The sequence below is a fragment of the Narcine bancroftii genome, chromosome 2 (assembly GCF_036971445.1).
Source record: "Narcine bancroftii isolate sNarBan1 chromosome 2, sNarBan1.hap1, whole genome shotgun sequence".
NCBI lineage: Eukaryota > Metazoa > Chordata > Chondrichthyes > Torpediniformes > Narcinidae > Narcine > Narcine bancroftii.
The window spans coordinates 15,693,632-15,718,001 of NC_091470.1; the positions used below are offsets into that span (position 1 = coordinate 15,693,632).

Consider the following 24,370-nt stretch of genomic DNA (forward strand, 5'->3'; position numbering starts at 1 on the left):
CCAAAGCAACGCTGAAGAACTGCTTTGAAAGCATGGACTGGAGTGGACTCAGGATCACATCAACATTGATGAATATACGAGCTCAGTAACTAGCTACATGGACAAGTATAGTGAGGACATTACAGTGCCAGGGCAAATCAGAAACCATGGCTAGACGCAAAAGATCATGCATTGTGCACTGCCTTGAGGTCTCATGACAAGATGATATCAAGATCAACAATGGCTGAACTCTCCCATGCAATCAGGAAGGTAAAGCGTAGGTACACAGAGAGAATGCACAGAAATTCCCCCACTCCAAGGCGTGACACCGACAAGACAAAGTGCACGTGGAGGATATTCATACCATAACTGTCTAGACAGGTTGAATATCTTTTATGAATAGCTTGAGGAGAAAAACAACGTGACATCAAAGAAAGCCTCGTTTCCTCCTGAATACCAGGCACTCTGCATAGCTACAGCTGAGGTGAGGAGGAACCTATCCAGGATGAACCCACACAGAATCACCAAGTTTGCAGATGATAAAACAGTAATTGGCCTCATCGGCCACATTGATGAGTCGGCTTACAGAGAGGAAGTTGGGATGCTCATAAAATGGTGCAAGAACAATAACTTGAGTTTCAACATAGACGAGACAAAGGAGATGTTGCAGATTTCAGGAGAATGAAGGACGACCATTCTCCGTTACACATCAATGGTTCCGTCGTGGAGAGAGGAAAGCTCAAAGTTCATTGGTGTACATCCAAAGGACGACCTCTCCTGGATCCACAACACCTCCTCATTGTCAGGAAGATGGAGCTGCGCCTATACTTCCTAAGGAGGTTGAGGAGGGCAAGGCTACCAGCCCCCATCTTGACAACTTTTTACAGGAGAACAACTGAGAGCGTCCTGTCTGGCTACGTCATTGTGAGGTGTAGTAGCTCCAAAGAATCGGACCAGAAGTCAATATATAGGATCATCGAAATAGGTGAGATATGTGCTATGAGTATCCAAAGTGGGAGTGGGTGGGTGGGGCAGCCTGGTATTCTCCAGGGTCATTGGAATAAAACAGATCTAAGATATTCTCTGCTCTGGTTGCAATGTTGACAAGTGTTAGAACTTCGGCAGCACTGTTTTTAAGTTGACATGATAAAGTCACCAGCAACAATCATACAACCATCAGGGTGAGTTGCCTGGGCATCACAGATGGCCCCGGAAAGCTCTCTCAGTGCTTTTGCAGCATTCGCAGGAGGAGGTACTGGTGTAATCAGAATGGCAGTGAATTCACAAACCCCTCTGCGGGTCTTAGCTGAAGCAGCAGCATTTCTGTCTGCCTGAAAGGAGATTAAGCCTAGCTGGATGGCTGAATCCAGAGTGGGGTTCTAGACCTTTGTTTCTGTAAATACTTGGTTGCAGCATTCCTTCATATCCCTCTGGTTCAGATGTAGCTGTGAGTAATCCAGTTTATTTTCATCAGGAATGCAGGCCTGGGTGGTTTAGAACATAGAACACTACAGCACAGCACAGACTTGTCAGTCCTTGATGTTGTGCCGACCCATATATTCCTTAAAAAAATACTAAACTCTTCCTACCCAGTAACCCTCCATTTTTCTTCCATCTATGTGCCTGCCTAAGAGTCTCTTAAATTCCCCTAATGTTTCAGCCTCCACTATCATCCCTGGCAAAACATTCCAGGCACCCACAACTCTCTGTGTGAAAAAACACATGTTCTCTGGTGTCTACTGTTCCTGCTCTGGGAAAAAGGTACTGATTGTCCATCCTATCTATAAACTCTTAATCTTGTAGACCTTTATCAAGTCTCCTCTCATCCAAAGAGAAAAATCCCAGCTCTGCTAACCCTGCCTCATAAGACTTATTTTCCAATCCAGGCAACATCCTGGTAAATCTCCTCTGCACCCTCCATAGCTTCCACATCCACATGAAGTGACCAGAACTGAACACAATTACTCCGTGTGGTCTCACTAGAGACCTGAAAATCCCTTATTAATGAAGCCCAGCATCCCATGGGCCTTCTTAACTATCCTATCTATCTGCCTGGCGACCTTGAGGAATGTATAGATTTGGACCCCAAGGTCCCTCTGTTCGTCCACACTCCTAAGTAACTGACCATTACCCCTGTACTCAGCCTTCTGGTTTGTCCTTCCAAAATGCATCACCTCACACTAATCTGGATTGAAGTCCATCTACCACTTTTCCGCCCAACTTTGCATACTGTCTATATCAATGGCTCTCAACCTCTTTTGCCCTAGGCCCCACTTTAATTTTTCAAAAAAAAGTACGCCCTGCCATTAGCGGAAAAAAGTTATATATTCAAAAGAAGTTTTTATTAAATCATCCTACAACTGTATTTCAATGCAATTAAGTTCAAGAATATACTGGAACACATATTTCATATTCAGCTACTACTTCAATATGTTAACCATCTCAAACACACATTCAACAATTGTCGTCACTTCAGTGGGAACCTCGCCCCTGACACTGGCTGCAGATTTTTTTTGATTCGAGGGACTAATTTTGTTAGTTTCAACCTTAAATCTCCATGTTTTATCATTTCCAGTCAGTTTCTCTTAGCTTGTAGAAAATCACTAATAGCACTGAAGCCACATTGAACTAAATAAGGTAGTCAAATCTTGGTATTTCTTTACGATCTCGATAGAGAGCCACGTCATGGTTCCTTTCACTTTGAACAGAGTTTTCACAGATTCATCATGTTGCGACTCCAATAACTCCTCTTGGTTTTGCACTAGAACTTCAGACAAGTCCACCAGCAATGGCTAGGTTAACCAAAGGGCAAATCCATTGCCTTCAAATCACAAAATCTATAATTGAAGTCAGTAACCAACATTTTCAAATGGTCAACAATGATGTGTGCATTAGTTACCTCACACTTATTCATCCAATAGAATTGACTGAAATTTTTGCTGAAATATTCCCTTGGCATAATTCTAGAAGTGTCATGAATCCAAATATCTTGTTTTTGCATCTACAAGCGGATCCCCACCCTCCATCAATACGCCAGTGCACAAAGATACATCCAGATACAGGTCTCGCTCACTACTAAACTGAAAAAGTAAAGGGATATAGACAATAGACAATAGGAGCTGGAGTAGGCCATTTGGCCCGTCGGGTTTTAGATCTTGGCTGATCATTACCATCAGTACCCCTTTCCAGCCTTATCCCCATAACCCTTAACTCCGTTACCCACAAGAGTCTTATCTAACTCTCTTTTGAACATAGTCAGCGAATCCGCCTCTACCACCCTCTGTGGCAGAGCATTCCACAGAAGTACACCCAGATCCATTTGCACTTCCCCACTCCCTAGCTTGTCTCCATTTAAATAATACTCAGCTTTCCTAATAATACTCAGCTTTCCTATTACTTCCCCCAAAATGAATAACCTCACATTTGTTCACATTGAAATTCATCTTCCATTTAGCCGCCCACTCCTCCAGCCTGTCCAAGTCCCTCTGCATTTTCCTTACATCCTCCTCACACCGCCACCCAGTTTAGTGTCATCTGCAAATTTGCTCATGTTATTTATAATCCCCTCATCCAAATCATTAACATAAATTACAAACAACTGAGGACCCAACACCGATCCCTGAGGCACTCTACTCGTCACATCCTGCCATTCTGAAAAAGACCCATTTACTCCAACCCTTTGTTTCCTATCTCTTAACCAATTTCCTATCCATGTCAGCACCTTACCTCCAATACCATGCTCCCTGATCTTGCCCACTAGACTCCCGTGCGGTACCTTATCAAAGGCCTTCTGGAAGTCCAAATACACCACATCCACTGGCTCTCCCGAGTCCACCCTCTTTGTCACATCCTCAAAAAATTCCAGAAGGTTAGTCAAGCATGACTTACCCTTAAGGAATCCATGCTGACTAGCCCTTATACTATTATTACTGACTAAGTGTTCTGCTATTTCTCCTTTTATGATGGACTCCAATATCTTCCCCACCACTGATGTCAGGCTAACCGGTCTATAATTTCCCGTTTTCTCCCTCCCTCCTTTCTTAAAAAGCGGCACCACATCAGCCACTCTCCAATCCTCAGGGACCTCCCCGGAATCTATGGAACTTTGGAAAATGTCGACCAGTGCCTCCACAATTTCCATAGCCACCTCTTTAAGCACCCTAGGATGCAGCCCATCAGGCCCTGGGGATTTATCAGCCCTCAGTCCCAACAATTTACTCATAACCTCCTGCTTCTGGATCCGGATATCCATTAGATCCCCTACCTCCCCAGTAAAGTTCCCCAAGTCTCTTGGTACCCCATGACCACTACCCCCTAACTGACTATAACTTATATCCTCCTTGGTGAAGACAGTTGCAAAATATTTGTTAAATTCCTCTGCCATCTCCTTGTTTCCGGTAATAATTTCACCCTTGCCCATTTACAAAGGGCCAATTTTAGACCGAACCAATTTCTTCCTCTTCACATACTTAAAAAAGCTTTTGCTATCCTCTGCAATATTATCTGCTAATTTCCTCTCGTACTTCATTTTCCCGTCTCTTATGGCTTTCTTTGAAGGTTTCCCAATCCTCTAATTTCCCACTCCGCTTTGCTATCTTATAATTACTCCCTTTGGACCTGATAATGCACTTGATTTCCTTAGTTAGCCAGGGCTGCCATTTGCATCTCCTAGAGCCTTTCCTCCACTTTGGAATAAATTTGTCCTGAATCCTGTGACATAGTAGGGATAATTTGGAATCCTTGTCATCAATGAGATCATTTGGAATGGATGATAATAAGACCAGTCAGAAACAATATAATTATAATGTTATCCAAGGATAACAACAGTTAAAATAAGAGATACAATGGAGAAACATCAGAAAAGCAAAAATACATGAAATAAAAAGAACAAAGTGATTTTACTTGGAAGTGACCACATTTGTGTTGTAGGTGACAGTATTGCCAAGTCACAACTTTCACACCAACAAAAAAGTTTATTTTTTCAAACCAATTTTTAAATGATTTCCCCACTAAAATATTCTTAAGCCCCACTGGTGTGGCGTACGCCCCACCTTGAGAATCTATGGTCTATATCCTTTTGTTACCATTTGTTCAGTTGAGTCGGTTTTGCCTCCATTCCAAATAAAAATACATTAAATAAAAACCATCATTTTTATTGAATGATAGTCTTTTATAAATGCAAAGAAAGTGAAATAATTTCAGTATCTACATAATCTTCCTGTGGGAAGATTTCACTGAGGAGGTAATTGAAGCAAGGCCTTTTACTTTGGAGTGTAACCCTGATGTTGTAGAATCTGACTGCAGGCTTGGCTCCAAGGTTTATACCAGATTCTAGATGTCAGTTCAGTTATGCCATGATTTGTACTTTCTCCTACAGAAACCAAAGAATTTTGCCTGTCAGTTGTAGTTGAGACCAGATTTCAGTCATTGTTAAGTCTCTTCTCTACGCTCGCACTTAATGCAACTCAAGATAAATAGTTTTTACTGGTAAATATGCTCATTGAATGGGGTACTGACATTTATAAGAAAAAATGAGTGACCTATTAAATAACTTTTCAGGTAATGCAGGCGACCACCGTTACTGCTACCCCTTCAACACAGGTTGGTCAGACTAACAGCTCTGCCCCTGTTCAGCAGCAGACACCTTTAGTCATGCAGGTAGATGGGTCTGGGGACACCTCTTCTGAAGAAGACGAGGACGATGAAGAGGACGAGTATGACGATGAGGAAGAGGAGAAAGACAAGGAAGAAGTTGGAGAGGATGGACAAGTTGAAGAGGTAATATGGCTTCCATCTAAAAACTTCAAATCCCATTCTAGGTCATAAAGATGAATGGATTTAATGAATGGAAAGGAGTTTTAGTTGTGAAATATAGACTCTAAATGCACTCTCTGGTGAATGTAATATTACCCTGTCCCATTATTTCAATGAAGGGTGAGGGGGTGGGATAAGTTTACCTGACATCTTAGCCAATATGCAATCCTCAGACAAAATCGTAAAAAGTAATCACTGTCCAACTGATGTGTAAATTTGCTGTACCCCAACCATTGGGCACATTTCCAATACTCCTGTAATTTGAGGTGGAACACTTCATTGACTGTAGAGATGTCTAGAATGTCATGAAAAGAGCTTTTGGTCTGAATTTCTTTTTCTAAATTTGCTCTAGGGATTGTTATTGTTTTGCCACTTGAAACCTGTTTTTAAAAAAATCAGAAATTGTGATTTTTTTTGTTTTATTGGACAAGTCTTGCATGTTGGAGAAAGGTATTCAGCACACTGTCATTGTGTGTGTGTGTATGCGGGTGTCTGGAGGAATGATCTAAAAATTACGCAGTCGGTACATTTTCAAAATGGTTGTCCAACTGGTTTCTAAATACAGGTTAGGAATAGATCAAAATTAAACAAAGCATGACAGGAATTTGATCCATTTTCTGTGAAGTGATAAATTTGGAACTTGGTCTTTGAAATTGAAGGATTAGAATTGTAAAATCAACAGGTTGGAATGGACCATAAATGTTCAGGGAGGCGCGGTCAATTTCATTGAAGTGAAAATTGATAATTATTTATATGTTACTTTGGCTTGGTTTCGCGGACGAAGATTTATGGAGGGGGTAAAAAGTCCACGTCAGCTGCAGGCTCCTTTGTGGCTGACCAGTCCGATGCGGGACAGGCAGACACGATTGCAGCGGTTGCAAGGGAAAATTGGTTGGTTGGGGTTGGGTGTTGGGTTTTTCCTCCTTTGCCTTTTGTCAGTGAGGTGGGCTCTGCGGTCTTCTTCAAAGGAGGCTGCTGCCCGCCAAACTGTGAGGCGCCAAGATGCACGGTTTGAGGCATTATCAGCCCACTGGCGGTGGTCAATGTGGCAGGCACCAAGAGATTTCTTTAGGCAGTCCTTGTACCTTTTCTTTGGTGCACCTCTGTCACGGTGGCCAGTGGAGAGCTCGCCATAAAATACGATCTTGGGAAGGCGATGGTCCTCCATTCTGGAGACGTGACCCATCCAGCGCAGCTGGATCTTCAGCAGCGTGGACTCGATGCTGTCGACCTCTGCCATCTCGAGTACCTCGACGTTAGGGGTGTGAGCGCTCCAATGGATGTTGAGGATGGAGCGGAGACAACGCTGGTGGAAGCGTTCTAGGAGCCGTAGGTGGTGCCGGTAGAGGACCCATGATTCGGAGCCGAACAGGAGTGTGGGTATGACAACGGCTCTGTATACGCTTATCTTTGTGAGGTTTTTCAGTTGGTTGTTTTTCCAGACTCTTTTGTGTAGTCTTCCAAAGGCGCTATTTGCCTTGGCGAGTCTGTTGTCTATCTCATTGTCGATCCTTGCATCTGATGAAATGGTGCAGCCGAGATAGGTAAACTGGTTGACCGTTTTGAGTTTTGTGTGCCCGATGGAGATGTGGGGGGGCTGGTAGTCATGGTGGGGAGCTGGCTGATGGAGGATCTCAGTTTTCTTCAGGCTGACTTCCAGGCCAAACATTTTGGCAGTTTCCGCAAAGCAGGACGTCAAGCGCTGAAGAGCTGGCTCTGAATGGGCAACTAAAGCGGCATCATCTGCAAAGAGTAGTTCACGGACAAGTTTCTCTTGTGTCTTGGTGTGAGCTTGCAGGCGCCTCAGATTGAAGAGACTGCCATCCGTGCGGTACCGGATGTAAACAGCGTCTTCATTGTTGGGGTCTTTCATGGCTTGGTTCAGCATCATGCTGAAGAAGATTGAAAAGAGGGTTGGTGCGAGAACACAGCCTTGCTTCACGCCATTGTTAATGGAGAAGGGTTCAGAGAGCTCATTGCTGTATCTGACCCGACCTTGTTGGTTTTCGTGCAGTTGGATAATCATGTTGAGGAACTTTGGGGGACATCCGATGCGCTCTAGTATTTGCCAAAGCCCTTTCCTGCTCACGGTGTCGAAGGCTTTGGTGAGGTCAACAAAGGTGATGTAGAGTCCTTTGTTTTGTTCTCTGCACTTTTCTTGGAGCTGTCTGAGGGCAAAGACCATGTCAGTGGTTCCTCTGTTTGCGCGAAAGCCGCACTGTGATTCTGGGAGAATATTCTCGGCGACACTAGGTATTATTCTATTTAGTAGAATCCTAGCGAAGATTTTGCCTGCAATGGAGAGCAACGTGATTCCCCTGTAGTTTGAGCAGTCTGATTTCTCGCCTTTGTTTTTGTACAGGGTGATGATGGTGGCATCACGAAGATCCTGAGGCAGTTTACCTTGGTCCCAACAAAGCTTGAAAAACTCATGCAGTTTGGCATGCAGAGTTTTGCCGCCAGCCTTCCAGACTTCTGGGGGGATTCCATCCATACCTGCTGCTTTGCCACTTTTCAGTTGTTCGATTGCCTTATATGTCTCATCCAGGGTGGGAACCTCATCCAGCTCTAGCCTTAGGGGCTGTTGAGGGAGCTGGAGCAGGGCGGAATCTTGGACTGAGCGGTTGGTACTGAAAAGAGATTGGAAGTGTTCTGACCATCGGTTGAGGATGGAGATCTTGTCGCTGAGGAGGACTTTGCCGTCTGAGCTGCGCAGCGGGCTTTGGACTTGGGGTGAGGGGCCGTACACAGCCTTTAGAGCCTCGTAGAAACCCCTGAAGTCGCCAATGTCCGCGCTGAGCTGTGTTCGTTTGGCGAGGCTAGTCCACCACTCATTATGGGTCTCCCGGAGTTTGCGCTGAAGATGGCTGCATGCGCGACGGAAGGCTTGTTTTTTCTCTGGACAGGACGGCTTTGTAAGGTGAGCCTGGTGGGCAGCTCGCTTCTTTGCCAGCAGCTCCTGGATTTCCTGGCTGTTTTCGTCAAACCAGTCCTTGTTTTTCCTGGAGGAGAAGCCCTTATTTATATGTAGAACTGTAATTTATATTAAAATTATTTTTTATCAGTCTTAAAGTCTGGATTAATTTATGAATAATAAAATATTGTGCTGTCCAAATCTGTGGGCCCAGAGGGATGCATGTTGTAAATTAGAGAAGGATGTTCAGAAATAAATTTCATTCCTAACCCTCCACTGTAAGAAATTTATCGAAAACAGTAAGTTGTATCGTGGTTAATTATTGATAAATGCAGAACTATGAATCTCCATCCAGTTTATTAGTCTTTTGGAAATTGGAATTTGCTCTATTTAGTGCTGACATTTGTGGGATTTACCTCAAAAGTTGCAGCTAATGGCAATATTCATCTTGGCAAATTCTCCGTCGAATATTTGGTATGAGCTATATTTCTTTGGACTCCAAAAATAACTTTTTGTCAATTTTATTATTGAATATATAAACTAATGTTTGTAACTATCTTATATAGTGCAGCTCTGATTATCCAAAATCGAATTATCCAAATCCTCAGTTCTCTGAAATTTTTTTTGGAGCTGGAAGTGATGTCTGTTCGGCTCCAAACGTTTTCTTTGGATGATTGAGGGATTTCAGAAAAATTAGAAATTCTCATTTATCTGAAAAATTTCAACGCTGAAATGATGTCATTTCGTCTCCGAAAAAGTTTGGATAAATGAGAATATCTGAAACCATCATAAATGCTCAGTTATCCAAATTTTGCTGGAGGCGAACTGATGTCACAGGTTGAAGGAATTGTGGGAAAATCTCTGAGTAGAATTTTGAGTTTTCGGTGTTGGATTTATCTTATTTTGTTCAGGTTTTTTTTTGGTGAGAATTAAACAGTATTTCATGCTTAAAAAGCCATCCTTTGTTGTTTGTTGTTGTTTAAAACATTTACAAATGATTTGCTGTTGCTACTGGGCTGTTTTTAAAAAAAAATGAGTTCTCCGGGGAGGGAAAAAAAACATTTATCTGAAATAGGCCCGGTCCCGACCATTTTGAATAATCAGAATTGTACTGTACTTCCTTAATTCTGATCCAGGAGGATATTTAGGTGAAAACTTATGAAATAGTTTGTGATGACATTCCAAGTTGCTCACTGTATTGCCAGATTAAAGATGAGTGACCAACATTTTGGGTTTGAGCCCTTCAATAGCCAACGTTTCTGGCTCAAGCCCAAATCATCGGTTATGTGGTGTCTGCAGACTTTTGTGTTTTACCATTGGTGCCTAAAAAGTTGGAAAGGAATGTTATGGAGCAGGTTGAGGGGTGGGAGATTCTGAGAGTTGTAAGAGGGAGAGCATGTCTTTATGTGTTGTAGGCTTGGTTAATCTGTTGAAACTAATTGTAAAAAGTTTAATCAACTTCACTGATTCTCTCCTAGGAGCCACTGAACAGTGAAGATGATGTCAGTGATGAAGAGGGCCAAGAACTCTTTGACACAGAAAATGTCGTCGTGTGCCAATATGATAAGGTGAGAATCTAAAGAGGAACAAATGCTTGTCTCTTACCTGTGAGATAATCCTTGTGATTGTTGGATGCTTTGAATATTCCGTTTTTACCTGTTCTAGGGGAATGATGGATGCAAAAGTGACCACACTGGCATCTTGCTCCTCTGTAACCTCGGAGTCTGTGTGTCAGAAGCTCTATTGTTCATGTCTTCACAAGTTTGAGACACATTTCTGTCATGCCATCTACTCCATGGCTCACTGTTGGGTTTTGTGCTATTCCTCATTACATCAGTAGCCTTCTAGCTTGGATATTTCAGCCATTAATTCCATACCACACAATTTTGAAGTTACTGTTAACACGATACTTTGATGGTAAATTTATGCCTGAAATACATTAGTTTTGGTGGCTTTCTATCGCCACCTACCCTGCTCTGTTTGACATGAACCCTACTCCCTTTCTCCTTCTTGATTATAGGGTCCTGACCTGAATTGAAACATTGAATGGACATTTCTACCCATGGATGTTGTCTGACCTGCTGAGTTCCTCCAGCTTCTTGTTAGAACATAGAGCATTACAGCACAGTTCAGGCCCTTTGCCCAATGATGTCCTGCCAACCTATATAAACCTTTCTTCTTTGGCTTGGCTTCGCGATCGAAGATTTATGGAGGGGGTAAATGTCCACGTCAGCTGCAGGCTCGTTTGTGGCTGACAAGTCCGATGCGGGACTTTGCAATCTAAACAGTCCCGATCTCACATCCTTAGCCCTCTGCTCACATCTATGTTGAGTCTGAGTCTTTTAAATGTCCCTATTATAGCTTGCTCAAGATCCTAGTGTCTGCATTTTTTGTGGTTTCCTCTTCTCGCTCAGCTTCTATCTTTGAGTGTTGCCATTTATTGAATGAAATTTTGCTGATGCAGGACATCAGGGGGCGATCTATCACTCCACCTGCAGATGGCAGTGAGCAGAAGGATGAACTAGGCTGTAGAAACATCTATTTTTCTTGGCTGATTTAGTTAGTCCTACGAGATTTTCCAAAGGGTCTTGCTGCTTGGCAACGAACAAAGACCAGGTCCATGTGGATCAGATTGTCCGGGTTCTTTCTTTTAGCAGATTAGAAATAATAGGCCTTGGTTGAGTTACTGATTTCCCTTTGCCACATCATGGAGAGAATTTCTGTACTGGGCTGTCTAACTTGCATGAACTCTGAAAAGCAATTTGCTCACTTGCTGGGACACATTGTGGTATATTTATTTCTCATTGTGGAGCAGAAAAGAATTTAAAGTCTCCTGCTAATAGTCTGGCACTTGGTAATCACTGTCCAACTGATGTGTAAGTTGTCATCACAAAACGAGCACCAAAAAAACCTAAAGAGCTCTTTAATGGTGTGTGTCATCTGATTGCAGTCCTCCTCCATGATGCCTGATAACTCAAGAACTCAAAGTGTATTTGGTTCTCAGAACCTTTCTGATCCTGAACTGATAGGAATAGGAACATTTCAACAATATTTTGCCACTCGGATTTGAAACCAAACGACAAAATTCATGTAACATGGAGAGAAAGTGAATGATTGAATATAATTTTTAAATAATTGGTACAAAACTTGCCTGATCCAAAATAGAGGAATGTGAAGACATTTTTTGTCCTCGTGTGGCATGCGACAGAGTGAGAAGACTCGTGTCCTCCATTCTGTTTATGGTAACTTGCTAGAATATAGATTTGGGCTTCCTTACTAAATAGTTTGACACTTGTAAATAATTATTTATAAGATTGATCCCTTGCCCAGGGATGATGGATGTGGAAGCTTTCCCTTAATGCAAGGGAAAACTTCAAGAACAATACTTAAAAAGGAAGAATTTATTGGCATTTGCTCTGATTTGCAGTTTGATGTTCTTTCTCCAGCTATTTTGACTCACCTAAATTTTTTTTTTCCACCTGGTGTCCATGTATGATGGGATAATTGTTTTCAAGATCCTGGGTATGTATGGTTGATGCATTATCACGTTAAGTGTTAGATTAGATCTTCAAAATCTTTTTTCATGCAACTATTCAATACGAACTCTTGGAATTTAATACATTGCCTATTTCGAGTGACATGGTTAACATAGCAGTTAGCACAATGAGCCAGGTTCGACTGTCACTTTTTGTAACGAATTTATACATTCTCCTGTATCTGCATGGGTTCCTCCGGGTGTTCTGGTTTCCTACCCCACTCCAAAGTTGTACAAGGTTGGTAGATTATTTGGGGGACCACGGACCTGTTCCTGTGCGGTACATCTAAATTTAAATTTTGTTTTATGAATTACATTTAAACTGATGTATTTGTATTAGCACAGGAAAGTATCTAAGGAAAATTTCACCAATTAAAACAAACAACGATCTGGCAGGCAGCCATCAATCAACTCATCGCAATACAGTTTCACTTGCTGTGTGCGAAATAGCAACAGCGTATTCTGGGATACACAAATTGATTGGAAATATTACCTTGGTTGTCATCTACTCTATATTTCAGAACTTGAAGGGTTGGCTTATTTAAACTGCAGAAAAGCTGAGTTGAGGATTTTGTATATTGAAATGTTACCCAATATCTGGGTTTGAGCAAAGTTATTCTGTTGATTTGCAAGGGATTTGCTTTGAAAGGCAAGAACTGTGGTTCAGGGATTTCCTGGAGCCTGTCACTAATCAGAACTGACTGCATTAAGGTTGCTTGCAGTTTGTTTCTGACTGACTTTTGGTTTCAGCCTTTTGATGTTTAAAGCCTTGTATTTGGCATCTGTTTTACTTCAGAAAAACTCTAAAATGTAAACAAACTTGAAAAGTAGGTATCCAGTAAACATTTTAAATTTTTGACCAAATTACAATTTCCCAGATTTGAATGGATGCAAATCAGATTATAGTATAAATCTAAACCGTTTAAATGTCATTAAAGCATAATATGCTGGACTATCACCCCCACCCATCTATCCCTATTTCTGTTCTTCTCTCCCCTCTCTCCTCCAGATCTGCATTCACAGAGCCCCTATCAATTCTCACCTTTCCTCTCCTGTCCTCTGGTCTGTGCTCCTCCACCCTTTCTTTCCTTCACTCCAGCCTTTTACTGAAAGCGCCTGCCTGCTTTTTACTTGTGCATTAAGAAAGGCCTCAGGCCTGAAACATCAGTTATCCTTCTTTACCTCCTTTCAACGCTGTGAGACCTGCTGACTTCATCCGGCATTTCTGTATTTTCACCACGATCTAGACTTTTGTGATTCACTTTGGACACCATGTTGGAAATTATGAGCTATTTGGAAAAGTCCAATGAACTCTGCGAAATTGCATCTGATTATTTATTGTATTTATTTTTCCATGTCACAAATTCACTGAATTTGATAGACTTGGCCAAATCGAGCAGAAGGTGTGACTTAGAGCTAGTGTAGAAAAAACACTAATTACTTGTAAATTTCCCATCATTGCTGCATGTACCAGTCAATAGTACCAACCACCCTGTGTCACAAGTTCCCTGGAACACTTGATCTCTATTACTCAGTCAGTTTTCTGCTGATCTGAGCTTTTCAACTCCAATTACCTGAGTCACCTGACTCCAATTGCCAGGTACAGCCTTCAGATAAAATCCCTGTTGAAGTCTGATACACTAGCATGTATGATGCAGTAACTTGGAGGTAACACTAAAAGTATGGCCATTTCACTTACATTGAGGATGAAAACTTTATAGACAGTCGAAGCTTGTTTGACCAGACCTTGAGGACTTCATTCGTTTCTGGTTATTAGATGGCTGGAAATTTGTGATTACGCTGGAGAAATTGCAGAGAGAATTTATGAGGATGCTACAAGAATTAGGATCTGAAGTAGGCTATCTAACTGTTCAAGTCTGCTCAGCCATTCACCAAGGTTATATTCTACTTCATCTCTGTATTTATTTTGCACTATTTCAATAGCCACATAGAGTCAGTCATAAAGCGCAGAAACGGGCTCTTTCGTGCTAAACTTCTGCAGTCTGCACTATTTTGCAGTAACCTCGTCAGGTGTTGCTTTTCTTTCCCTCTGTATTTGTTATACAGAAAATGCTTGTGCATTTTATTGCTGTCTTTATTCTGGCAGCAGTTGAGTTCTGTGAGCTGCTACTGAGTGCAAGATGTTTTTTAATGTGTGATCAAGTTGTGCATCCCTCTTGAGTTCTAGTAGTCCTTTGACTGCATATTACACATTGAACAGGCAATCTTGGAGTTGAAGCATCTTATTTGGTTCCACTGTGACATTATATACATTTTGAGGGAAATTGATGGCTGCAAAAGAGAGAAACTATCATTTTAAATAGATTATGTTTGCTAGAAAAAAATGGCTGCCTATAGATTTTTTTAAAATTTTTTTATTTTTCACACCATAAACCACAATGACCGTGATGCATACATTTTCCTTTTCAAATATATACAGTGTCATTTTCTTTCCCCCCCCCCATCCCACCCTCCCTACCTCCCCCCCATCCATTTAAAGTACAAAATCTAAGATACATTAAACCAGTGAAACATTTTCCTTTCGTTAATTTAGGTAGTGAATGTCCCCGGTAGATTTTCTCTATTGTGTTTCATGTAAGGCTCCCATATTTGTTCAAATATTTCAATATTATTTCTTAAACTATATGTTATTTTTTCTAATGGAATACATTTATTCATTTCTATATACCATTGTTGTATTTTCAAATTATCTTCCAATTTCCAGGTTGACATAATACATTTTTTTGCTATGGCTAGAGCTATCTTAACAAATCTTTTTTGTGCACGATCCAAATCAATTCCAAATTCTTTGTTTTTTATGTTACTTAGGAGGAATATCTCTGGATTTTTTGGTATATTGTTTTCTGTAATTTTATTTAATATTTGGTTTAGATCTTCCCAAAATTTTTCTGCTTTCTCACATGTCCAGATTGCATGAATTGTTGTTCCCCTTTCTTTTTTACATCGAAAACATCTATCAGATACTGTTGGGTCCCATTTATTTAACTTTTGAGGTGTAATGTATAGCCTGTGTATCCAGTTATATTGTATCATACGTAACCTCGTATTTATTGTATTTCTCATCGTTCCGGAGCATAACTTCTCCCATGTTTCCTTTTTTATCTTTATATTTAAATCTTGTTCCCATTTTTGTTTAGTTTTACCATTTGTTTCCTCATTCTCCTTTTCTTGCAGTTTAATATACATATTTGTTATAAATCTTTTGATTATCATTGTATCTGTAATCACATATTCAAAGTTACTTCCCTCTGGTAACCTCAGACTGCTTCCTAATTTGTCCTTCAAGTAGGATCTCAATTGGTAATATGCCAGCACTGTATCTTGAGTTATATTGTATTTATCTTTCATTTGTTCAAAGGATAATAATCTATTTCCTGAAAAACAATTTTCTATTCTTTTGATCCCTTTTTTTTCCCCATTCTCTAAAGGAAAGGTTATCTATTGTAAAAGGGAGTAACTTATTTTGCGTCAATATGAGTTTTGGTAATTTGTTTTATTCCTTTCTACATGAATCTTCTTCCAAATATTGAGTAGATGATGTAATACTGGAGAACTGCTACATTGTACCAATTTTTCATCCCATTTATATAATATGTGTTCAGGTATCTTTTCCCCTATTTTATCTAATTCTAATCTAGTCCAATCTGGCTTTTCCCTTGTTTGATAAAAATCTGATAGGTATCTTAATTGTGCGGCTCTATAATAATTTTTAAAGTTTGGCAGTTGTAAGCCTCCTTGTTTATACCATTCTGTTAATTTATCTAGTGCTATCCTCGGTTTCCCCCCTCTCCATAAAAATTTCCTTATTATTTTCTTTAACTCCTTGAAGAATTTCTCTGTCAAGTTTATTGGCAATGCCTGAAATAGGTATCCTTGGGAAAATGTTCATTTTAATACAGTTTATCCTTCCTATTAGTGTTAATGGTAAATCTTTCCAATGCTCTAAATCATCCTGTAATTTTTTCATTAGTGGATAATAATTGAGTTTATATAGATGGCCGAGATTTTTATTTATTTGTATACCGAGGTATCTTATTGCTTGCATTTGCCATCTGAATGGTGATTCCTTCTTAAATTTTGAGAAATCCGCATTATTCATTGGCATTGCTTCACTTTTACTTACGTTAATCTTGTAACCCGACACTTCTCCATATTCCTTCTATTTCTTATATAATTCTTTTATTGATAGTTCTGGTTCTGTTAAGAATACTATAACATCATCCGCAAATAAACTCATTTTATATTCCTTGTCTTTTATTTTTATCCCTTTTATATTATTTTCTGTTCTTATCAATTCTGCTAGTGGTTCTATAGCTAACGCAAACAATAGGGGTGATAGTGGGCATCCCTGCCGTGTTGACCTGCTTAAGTTAAATTGCTTTGATATATATCCATTTACTGTCACTTTCGCCAATGGCCCCTTATATAATGCTTTAATCCAATTAATATACTTCTCTGGTAAACTGAATTTTTGCAATACTTTGAATAAATAATTCCATTCTACTCTGTCAAAGGCCTTCTCTGCGTCTAAAGCAACTGCTACTGTTGGCGCTTTACTCCCTTCTAGTGCATGAATTAAGTTAATAAATTTACAAATATTGTCTGTTGTGCGTCTTTTTTTAATAAATCCAGTTTGGTCTAGATTTACCATTTTTGGTACATACTCTGCTAATCTGTTTGCTAATAGTTTAGCTATTATCTTATAATCTGTGTTAAGTAATGATATTGGTCTATATGACGTTGGTGCGAGTGGATCTTTCCCTTGCTTTAGTATTACTGTAATTATTGCTGTTTTACATGAATCTGGTAAGCTTTGTGTTTTATCAATCTGGTTGATTACTTCCAGGAGGGGAGGAATTAATACATCTTTAAATGTTTTATAGAATTCTATTGGGAATCCATCCTCTCCTGGTGTCTTATTATTTGGTAATTTTTTTTATTATCTCTTGTATTTCTACTATTTCAAATGGTTCTGTTAATTTATTTTGTTCCTCTATTTGTAATTTTGGTAGTTCAATTTTAGTTAAAAATTCATCTATTTTCCCTTCTTTACCTTCGTTTTCAGTTTGGTATAATTGTTCATAGAATTCTCTAAAGTTTTCCTTGATCTCCTTTGGATTATATGTGATTTGTTTGTCTTTTTTCCTTGATGCCAATACCATTTTCTTAGCTTGTTCTGTCTTAAGCTGCCATGCTAGAATTTTGTGCGTTTTTTCCCCCTAATTCATAATATTTCTGTTTTGTCTTCATTATGTTCTTCTCCACCTTATATGTTTGTAGTGTTTCATATTTTATTTTTTTATCTGCCAATTCTCTTCTTTTAGTTGTATCTTCCTTCATTGCTAATTCTTTTTTCTATATTTACTATTTCCCTTTCCAACTGCTCTGTTTCCTGATTATAGTCCTTCTTCATCTTGGTTACATAACTTATTATTTGCCCTCTAATGAATGCTTTCATTGCATCCCATAGTATAAACTTATCTTTCACTGATTCCGTATTTATTTCAAAATACATTTTAATTTGTCTTTCAATTAATTCTCTAAAATCCTGCCTTTTGAGTAACATGGAGTTTAATCTCCATCTATACATTGTTGGAGGGATGTCCTCTAACATTATTGTCAATATTAAGGGTGAATGGTCCGATAATATTCTAGCTTTATATTCTGTTTTTCTTACTCTATCTTGCATACGAGCTGATAACAAAAATAGGTCTATTCTTGAGTATGTTTTATGTCTAGCCGAGTAATATGAATATTCCTTTTCATTTGGGTGTTGTTTCCTCCATATATCCAAAAGTTGCATTTCTTCCATCGATTTAATTATAAATTTGGTTACTTTGTTCTTTCTGTTAATTTTTTTCCCAGTTTTGTCCATATTTGAATCCAAATTCAGGTTGAAATCCCCTCCTATTAATATGTTCCCTTGCGTATCTGCTATCTTCAAAAAGATATCTTGCATAAACTTTTGATCTTCTTCGTTAGGTGAATATACATTGAGTAGATTCCAAAACTCCAAATATATCTGACATTTTATCATTACATATCTCCCTGCTGGATCTATTATTTCCTCTTCTATTTTAACTGGCACATTTTTACTAATTAATATAGCTACTCCTCTTGCTTTTGAATTATACGACGCTGCTGTTACGTGTCCTACCCAATCTCTCTTTAATTTCTTGTGCTCCAATTCAGTTAAATGTGTTTCTTGCACAAATGCTATATCAATTTTTTCTTTTTTCAGTAAATTTAGCAGTTTCTTCCCTTTAATTTGGTTATGTATTCCGTTAATATTTAAAGTCATATAGTTCAGCGTAGCCATTTCATACTTTGTTTATCTTCCCTTTCCGTTTCTCCATCATCACCTTTCCTTCTTATCCATTTCTGCTTTCTTGTTTTGAACACTTTATAAGACAACATTTCTAAAACATCAAACATTTTCCTTATTCTCCTATTTAAAACTTCTTTAACCCTATTCTCCCCACCCCCTCCTGAGTTGCCCTTTATCCCTTGTCGGGCAACCACATCTCCCCTCTCCATTTGGATTTGCGAATTCACTCGCAAACGTCAACTGATTTTGTAGTGACCGTAACTCCTCCCCACCCAGCCCCCCCAGAAAATATTTCAATTTTCATATGTAACAAAGGTCACTCTTTTAATTCCCTCCTTATTCCCTCTATTCCCTTTCCCTCCCTTATTAATTCTTGTCTATACTCTATATATTTTCCTCTAAATATGGATACATTCATGTATACACACTATATATATACACACATATACCCCTTTACACACATACATATAGTTCGTGGTCATTTTTACTCTCATTACATGTCTTCATCTCTCTGCTTGTTTTGTCGTTGTTCTGCAAATTTCCTTGCTTCCTCTGGATCCGAGAATAGTCTGTTTTGTTGCCCTGGAATAACTATTTTAAATACCGCTGGGTACTTTAACATAAATTTATATCCTTTTTTCCATAAGATCGTTTTTGCTGTATTGAACTCCTTCCTCTTCTTCAGGAGTTCAAAACTTATGTCTGGATAGAAAAAAAATTTTTGTCCTTTATATTCCAGTGGGTTTTTGTCCTCTCTTACTTTCTTCATTGCTTTCTCCAATATATTTTCTCTTGTTGTATATCTTAAGAATTTTACTAAAATGGATCTTGGTTTTTGCTGCGGTTGTGGTTTCGGGGCTAAAGTTCTATGTGCCCTCTCTATTTCCATTTCTTCCTGTAATTCTGGTCTTCCCAGGACCCTGGGGATCCAATCTTTTATAAATTCTCTCATATTCTTGCCTTCTTCATCTTCCTTAAGGCCCACTATCTTTATATTATTTCTTCTATTATAGTTTTCTATTATATCTATCTTCTGAGCTAACAGCTCCTGTGTCTTTTTAACTTTTTTATTAGATTCTTCTAATTTCTCTTTTAATTCCTCTACGTCCATTTCTACAATTGTTTCTCGTTCTTCCATATTTTCCACTCTTTTTGCCAACTCTGACATGGCCATTTCCATTTTATTCATTTTTTCTTCTGCATTCTTAATTCTTCTTTTTATCTCATTAAATTCTTGTAATTGCCATTCTTTCACTGATTCCATATATTCTTTGAAAAAAGCTACATCCATTGTCTTGCCTTTCTCTTCTTCTTCCACTTCTTTCTGTTCTTCTTCTTCTTCCTCTGGGTTGACCATCTGTTGTTTCCTTGTTACCCTCTTCTTTCTTGTTGTCGTTATTGTCTGTGTTCTGCACCTGCTGCTGTGCTGCAGGTGTCTCTCTCAGCCGTGGAGATCGACTCCGCAGCTGTTCCCCCCTCCCGTCAGTGTGCCTTTTTTCATGCGCGGTTGCGCACTTTTACTCGGCTCTGCGAGCCATTTTTGTAGTCCCGAGCCCGGGACTTCCACTGACCTGCGGGAATGGGCTTCTCTCTCCGCGGTGGGCCTCTTCGGACAGGTAAGGCCTTCACCACCTTCTTCCGACATTCTTTCTTCCTCTTTTCTTCCCGTTGTTTTCGACCTTTCTCTCTTCACTGCCATTTTCTTCTCACCTTTATTTTTACTTTATTATAAATTTTAATCTTGTACCTTTGTGCTTTGTGGGTTTTTTTTCAACTTTTCGGGAGAGGACTGGAATTCCCTGACCGGCCACTACTCCATCACGTGACTCCCCTCGGCTGCCTATAGATTTTTATGACGCAAGGAACGTTGTTCTCTGTTGTGCAGGGGTGTTCTCATGGCTCCATAATGATATTTTTTAAAGCTGTCATAATTCTGTTGCCCAAAGAGATACAGAGCAATGAGACCAATATTAGCTGTTTTGTTTTTGCAGATGTTAGTTATGCAGACTACAATTTCTCTGGAAGTCTTAAAGCTCTCATCTTTCCCTCCACCTTGAAATCTCCATCAGAGTCTAATTTTGTTTCTTTACACATTTTTTAAGATCTTTGGAGGCTACATGCAAAGTCTAAGTGCAAACTGTCAACTCCAGGAACTGTCATTAATCACCAAATATTATTAAATAATGACAGTGACGTCAGTGGGTGAAGAGGACACAAAGTTGGTTGAAAATGTACAGTCTATCACTATTTCATTTGTGACATCATATATGTAGCAATCTAACGGGTAAACCATAAATTATTTTCAAAGTAGCCTGATCAGGAAAATTTGGAGAATGTGCAGATAGTTGAAGTTCATACCAGACAAATAAGAAGCTATTTCAGAAGCCACATCTTTTTTTTAAATACCTAAAATAAATAAATGCATTGAATGACATCTCATCCAAGATTCATTGCAGTTTATTCAGCACATCTGCCAGAGCAAATTAAATATTTTATTATCCACATATGCTTCTTTTCTAACTACAGTTTTGTTGAATCACTCAATATGAATACTGTATTTGATGGCATTTAGGGACCTCCCCACTCCATGTTTAGCATGAGATTTCAGGAAAAATTTGTATTTACCTCATTCAATTTGCTCAGGGGTCCTGTCGCTCCATCGCTCACTCTCTCCCACAGTGTTTTGTTGGATGAGCCTGATCATCAAGGACCAGCGATCCCCTCAAAGTACTGAGGGAGTGAGTAAGTGACAGGGAGACAGAGAGAGCTGGTGGGCAGGAAGGAAGGAGAGAGCAAGCCTTCTTACCGGGGAAGTGAGCATGGGGAACTCCAGAAAGCACGGGTGAGTAGTTTGAGCACTTTCCTCCCGTTGCCATCTTGCAAAATGGCAGCACCAAAATGTCACTTTTGCATGTAGGACATGGATGGTTTTTGGGGTGATTTTTTTTGGGGGGGGGGAAGGGGGGGTCCTATATGCCGTCAAATACGGTAGTTCATTAAAATTCCGATTACAGAATAACTGTTAGGTGGAACATTCCAAAAATTACCCATTTCTCTTTGCAGCCGTCTGTTCCAGCTTCCAACCATTGGCAAATATCTAGTTGGCTTTTAGTCTTGTTCCAGTCTTCTCCCCATTAACAGTAGCTTGAAAAATGAAGAGGGTGAAAAGTAGATGGAACGCCAGCCACTGCATGGTTCTGGAAATAAATCTGCTGTGACTTCCCGTCATTCCCTGCTGAAAGGGAAGTACGACTGGTCAAGTTTCGTGAGCTTGGAAGGACCCTACTTTGCCTTAATGGCAATTGCCATTTTCAGAAGAAGATAGCTTCTGGTGTAACTTCTGTGCCAGCTCCACCTGCTGAAGAAATCTTGGCATTTCCACTAGTAAATACACAAAATTGCTAGGGAAACTCAGTGGGTCGCACAGTATTAGCAGGAGGCAAAGATATACCACCAATATTTCAGGCCTGAGACCTTCGTCAAGGTAGAAACAAAATGCATACAGACACCTGCATAAAAAGGCAGGGGGAGGAGCACATCCCAACAGCCAGGATGCCATAAGTTTCCAGACATTCCCACTGGTGTCTCATTGATTACAATACATCTCAAGGGGCTTCAAATGTCTTGAATTCATTTCTATTTAATGATCAACGTGCTAATGAAATAAGATGACATATATAGGGAGGCACGGTTAGCGTAGCAGTTACCGCAGTGGTTTGAATCTGGGGCCACCTGGGAGGAGATTGTACGTTCTCCTCGTGTCTGCATGGATTTTCTATGGGTGCCATGGTTTCTCCCACCGTTCAAAACGTACCGGGGGCTGTGTGGACAATTGGGTGTAATTGGGCTCATGGGCCAAAAGGGCCTGTCACTGTGCTCTGTCTAAATTTAAAAGGCAACATAAAGGTAGAACTGACTGAGAAAAATGCTACGAATGTTCACCCAGCACAAAAACTGGCTTATCTACGCCACTCATCCATGTTATTTGAGCTAGTCCTATTTGCCTGCATTCAGCTCACTTCCCTCTCAATCTATCCTATCCATGTACTTGTCTTTTTTAAACATTGTAATTGAACCTACCTCTGCTATTCAAGTTCTTTTACCTTATACTTCCAGTGTGAGGCATAGACATGGTCAACATTTGAGTCTGCATTCATTGTCTGCTCTGGAGGCTGCAGGTTCAAGTGAGACTTGGCCATAAAGTACTTAACAATGAATGGGAAGTACCTGCTTGCCTGATTGGTCCCATCCCACAAAAAAAAACAAAATTAAACTCTGAATGCTCAGTGAAAATGTGGTGGCAACTAGAGATGAAAGAGAAGGGGCGAGGTCACAGCTTAAAAAAAAGCGTGCAGAAGAGCTGAGCGACAGGGAGGGGTTACTGACCCAGCATCAGATGAAGCGATTAGGCTCATTGACCTGAGCCATTAAATTTATTTCTTCTTCCGCAGAAGCTGCCTGATTTGTTGGATGCTTGCAGCATTTTATGTACCTATTTTGGAGCACTTTTGGAAAGAAAGAAGGGGTAATGATGAGGACGGGATTTCCTTCCCCATTTACACTTGGGTGATATTCATAAAGTGGATTTATTGTAGTAAGCTTTCTCCTTAGACAGCTAGTTCTTGTGATTGCCCTTTGAGGGAAGTGTGGTCCTTTCACTGTGATCTTGGAAAGAAAATTCTAGAATATTTGTTCAGCAGGATCTTACCTTCTCCCAGTTGGGATTAAAAGAGATCTTGGAGATGGTGTTCCCTCAGCAGGGTTGTTCTTGTCTTTTTCACTGGGTGATGTGACCAGGAAGGGAGCTGTTACCCCTCACAACCAATGCAAGTAAGCTCCGTTGAAATTAGAGGTAGTTGGGAGAACAAACCAGTCTATTTTACATTGTGGCCCTCTTTACCTTACAAATATCTAGCTGGAAATAATGCAGAAAATATTCACCAGGATGTTGCTGGGACTGATGTGCTTTAGTTAGGAGAGACTGGATAGGCTGGGATTTTTCTCCCTCAAGTTAAGGAGGCTAAGTGGGGGGGGGGGGGGGTAAATATAAAGGCATAGAACATTATGAGGGGCTGGATAAGATAAAAATTTGTCATCTTTTTGTACGATATAGGGGAATTCAAAACCAGAAGGCATAAATTGAAAGTGTGAGAGGAAAAAGAATGAAAAGCAACTAGGGCTTCCTTTTTCACTCTGGTGGGTATATGGAATGAGTTGCCAGAGAAAGTGGTAGAGGCAGGAACACCTGTAACATTCAAAAGACATTTAGACAGTTACCGTATATGCCAGCATTTAAGATGACCCTGAATTTCCATATAAAATGTAGGTTTAGAGCTACATTTGCTGTAAAAGACTGCCTCAAGTCTTACTGCCCCAACAGTCCTTCACCAACCATCCCACTGATCAGTGGAGTGATGCTGTCACAATATTTTTAAAGCAAATTACCCAATAAAGGTTTTAATTTTATGATCATATTTTAAAATAAATCACCTTTGGCTCCTTTAGCAGGCCGTTTAAAGCTTGTACAGAATCAATGGCAGTCAGACTGGGCGGAGTGCTGAGACTTTGCAGTTAAGTTTGGATTTTATACTGGCCTAGAAGATGACCCCTGGTTTTGGGGTGACAGTTTAAAAATGCAAGACCCGTCAGCACAACGGTACTTTGAACGAAAGGTTCATAGGGGTGTGGGTGCACACAGGCAATCAGGACTCGCTTAGGTAGACAAATTAGGATGAAGGGCCTCATTCCTTTCTGTCAACCTCTGACTCTAATCCTCCTG

At 40.0% G+C, this 24,370-nt stretch overlaps 2 protein-coding genes across 9 annotated transcripts in view; one reads left to right on the forward strand and one right to left on the reverse strand.

Annotated features, from left to right (window-relative positions):
* gtf2a1 (general transcription factor IIA, 1) overlaps nucleotides 1–24,370 on the forward strand; it is a 97,799-nt gene that overhangs the window by 53,698 nt on the left and 19,731 nt on the right. For 7 of the 8 annotated variants that reach the window (XM_069915978.1, XM_069915979.1, XM_069915985.1 and 4 more), the window contains exons 8-9: nucleotides 5,539–5,757; nucleotides 10,186–10,275. In XM_069915978.1, the coding sequence (XP_069772079.1) occupies nucleotides 5,539–5,757; nucleotides 10,186–10,275 (309 nt within the window). Of the gene's footprint in view, nucleotides 1–5,538; nucleotides 5,758–10,185; nucleotides 10,276–20,693; nucleotides 20,787–24,370 lie in introns of those variants that run through there. The other variant, XM_069915984.1, reaches the window with a different exon arrangement.
* tshr (thyroid stimulating hormone receptor) overlaps nucleotides 20,907–24,370 on the reverse strand; it is a 67,604-nt gene continuing 64,140 nt past the window's right edge. The window contains exon 11 of the mRNA XM_069915977.1: nucleotides 20,907–21,826. The gene's annotated coding sequence lies outside the window, so the exon portion shown is untranslated. The remainder of the gene's footprint in view (nucleotides 21,827–24,370) is intronic.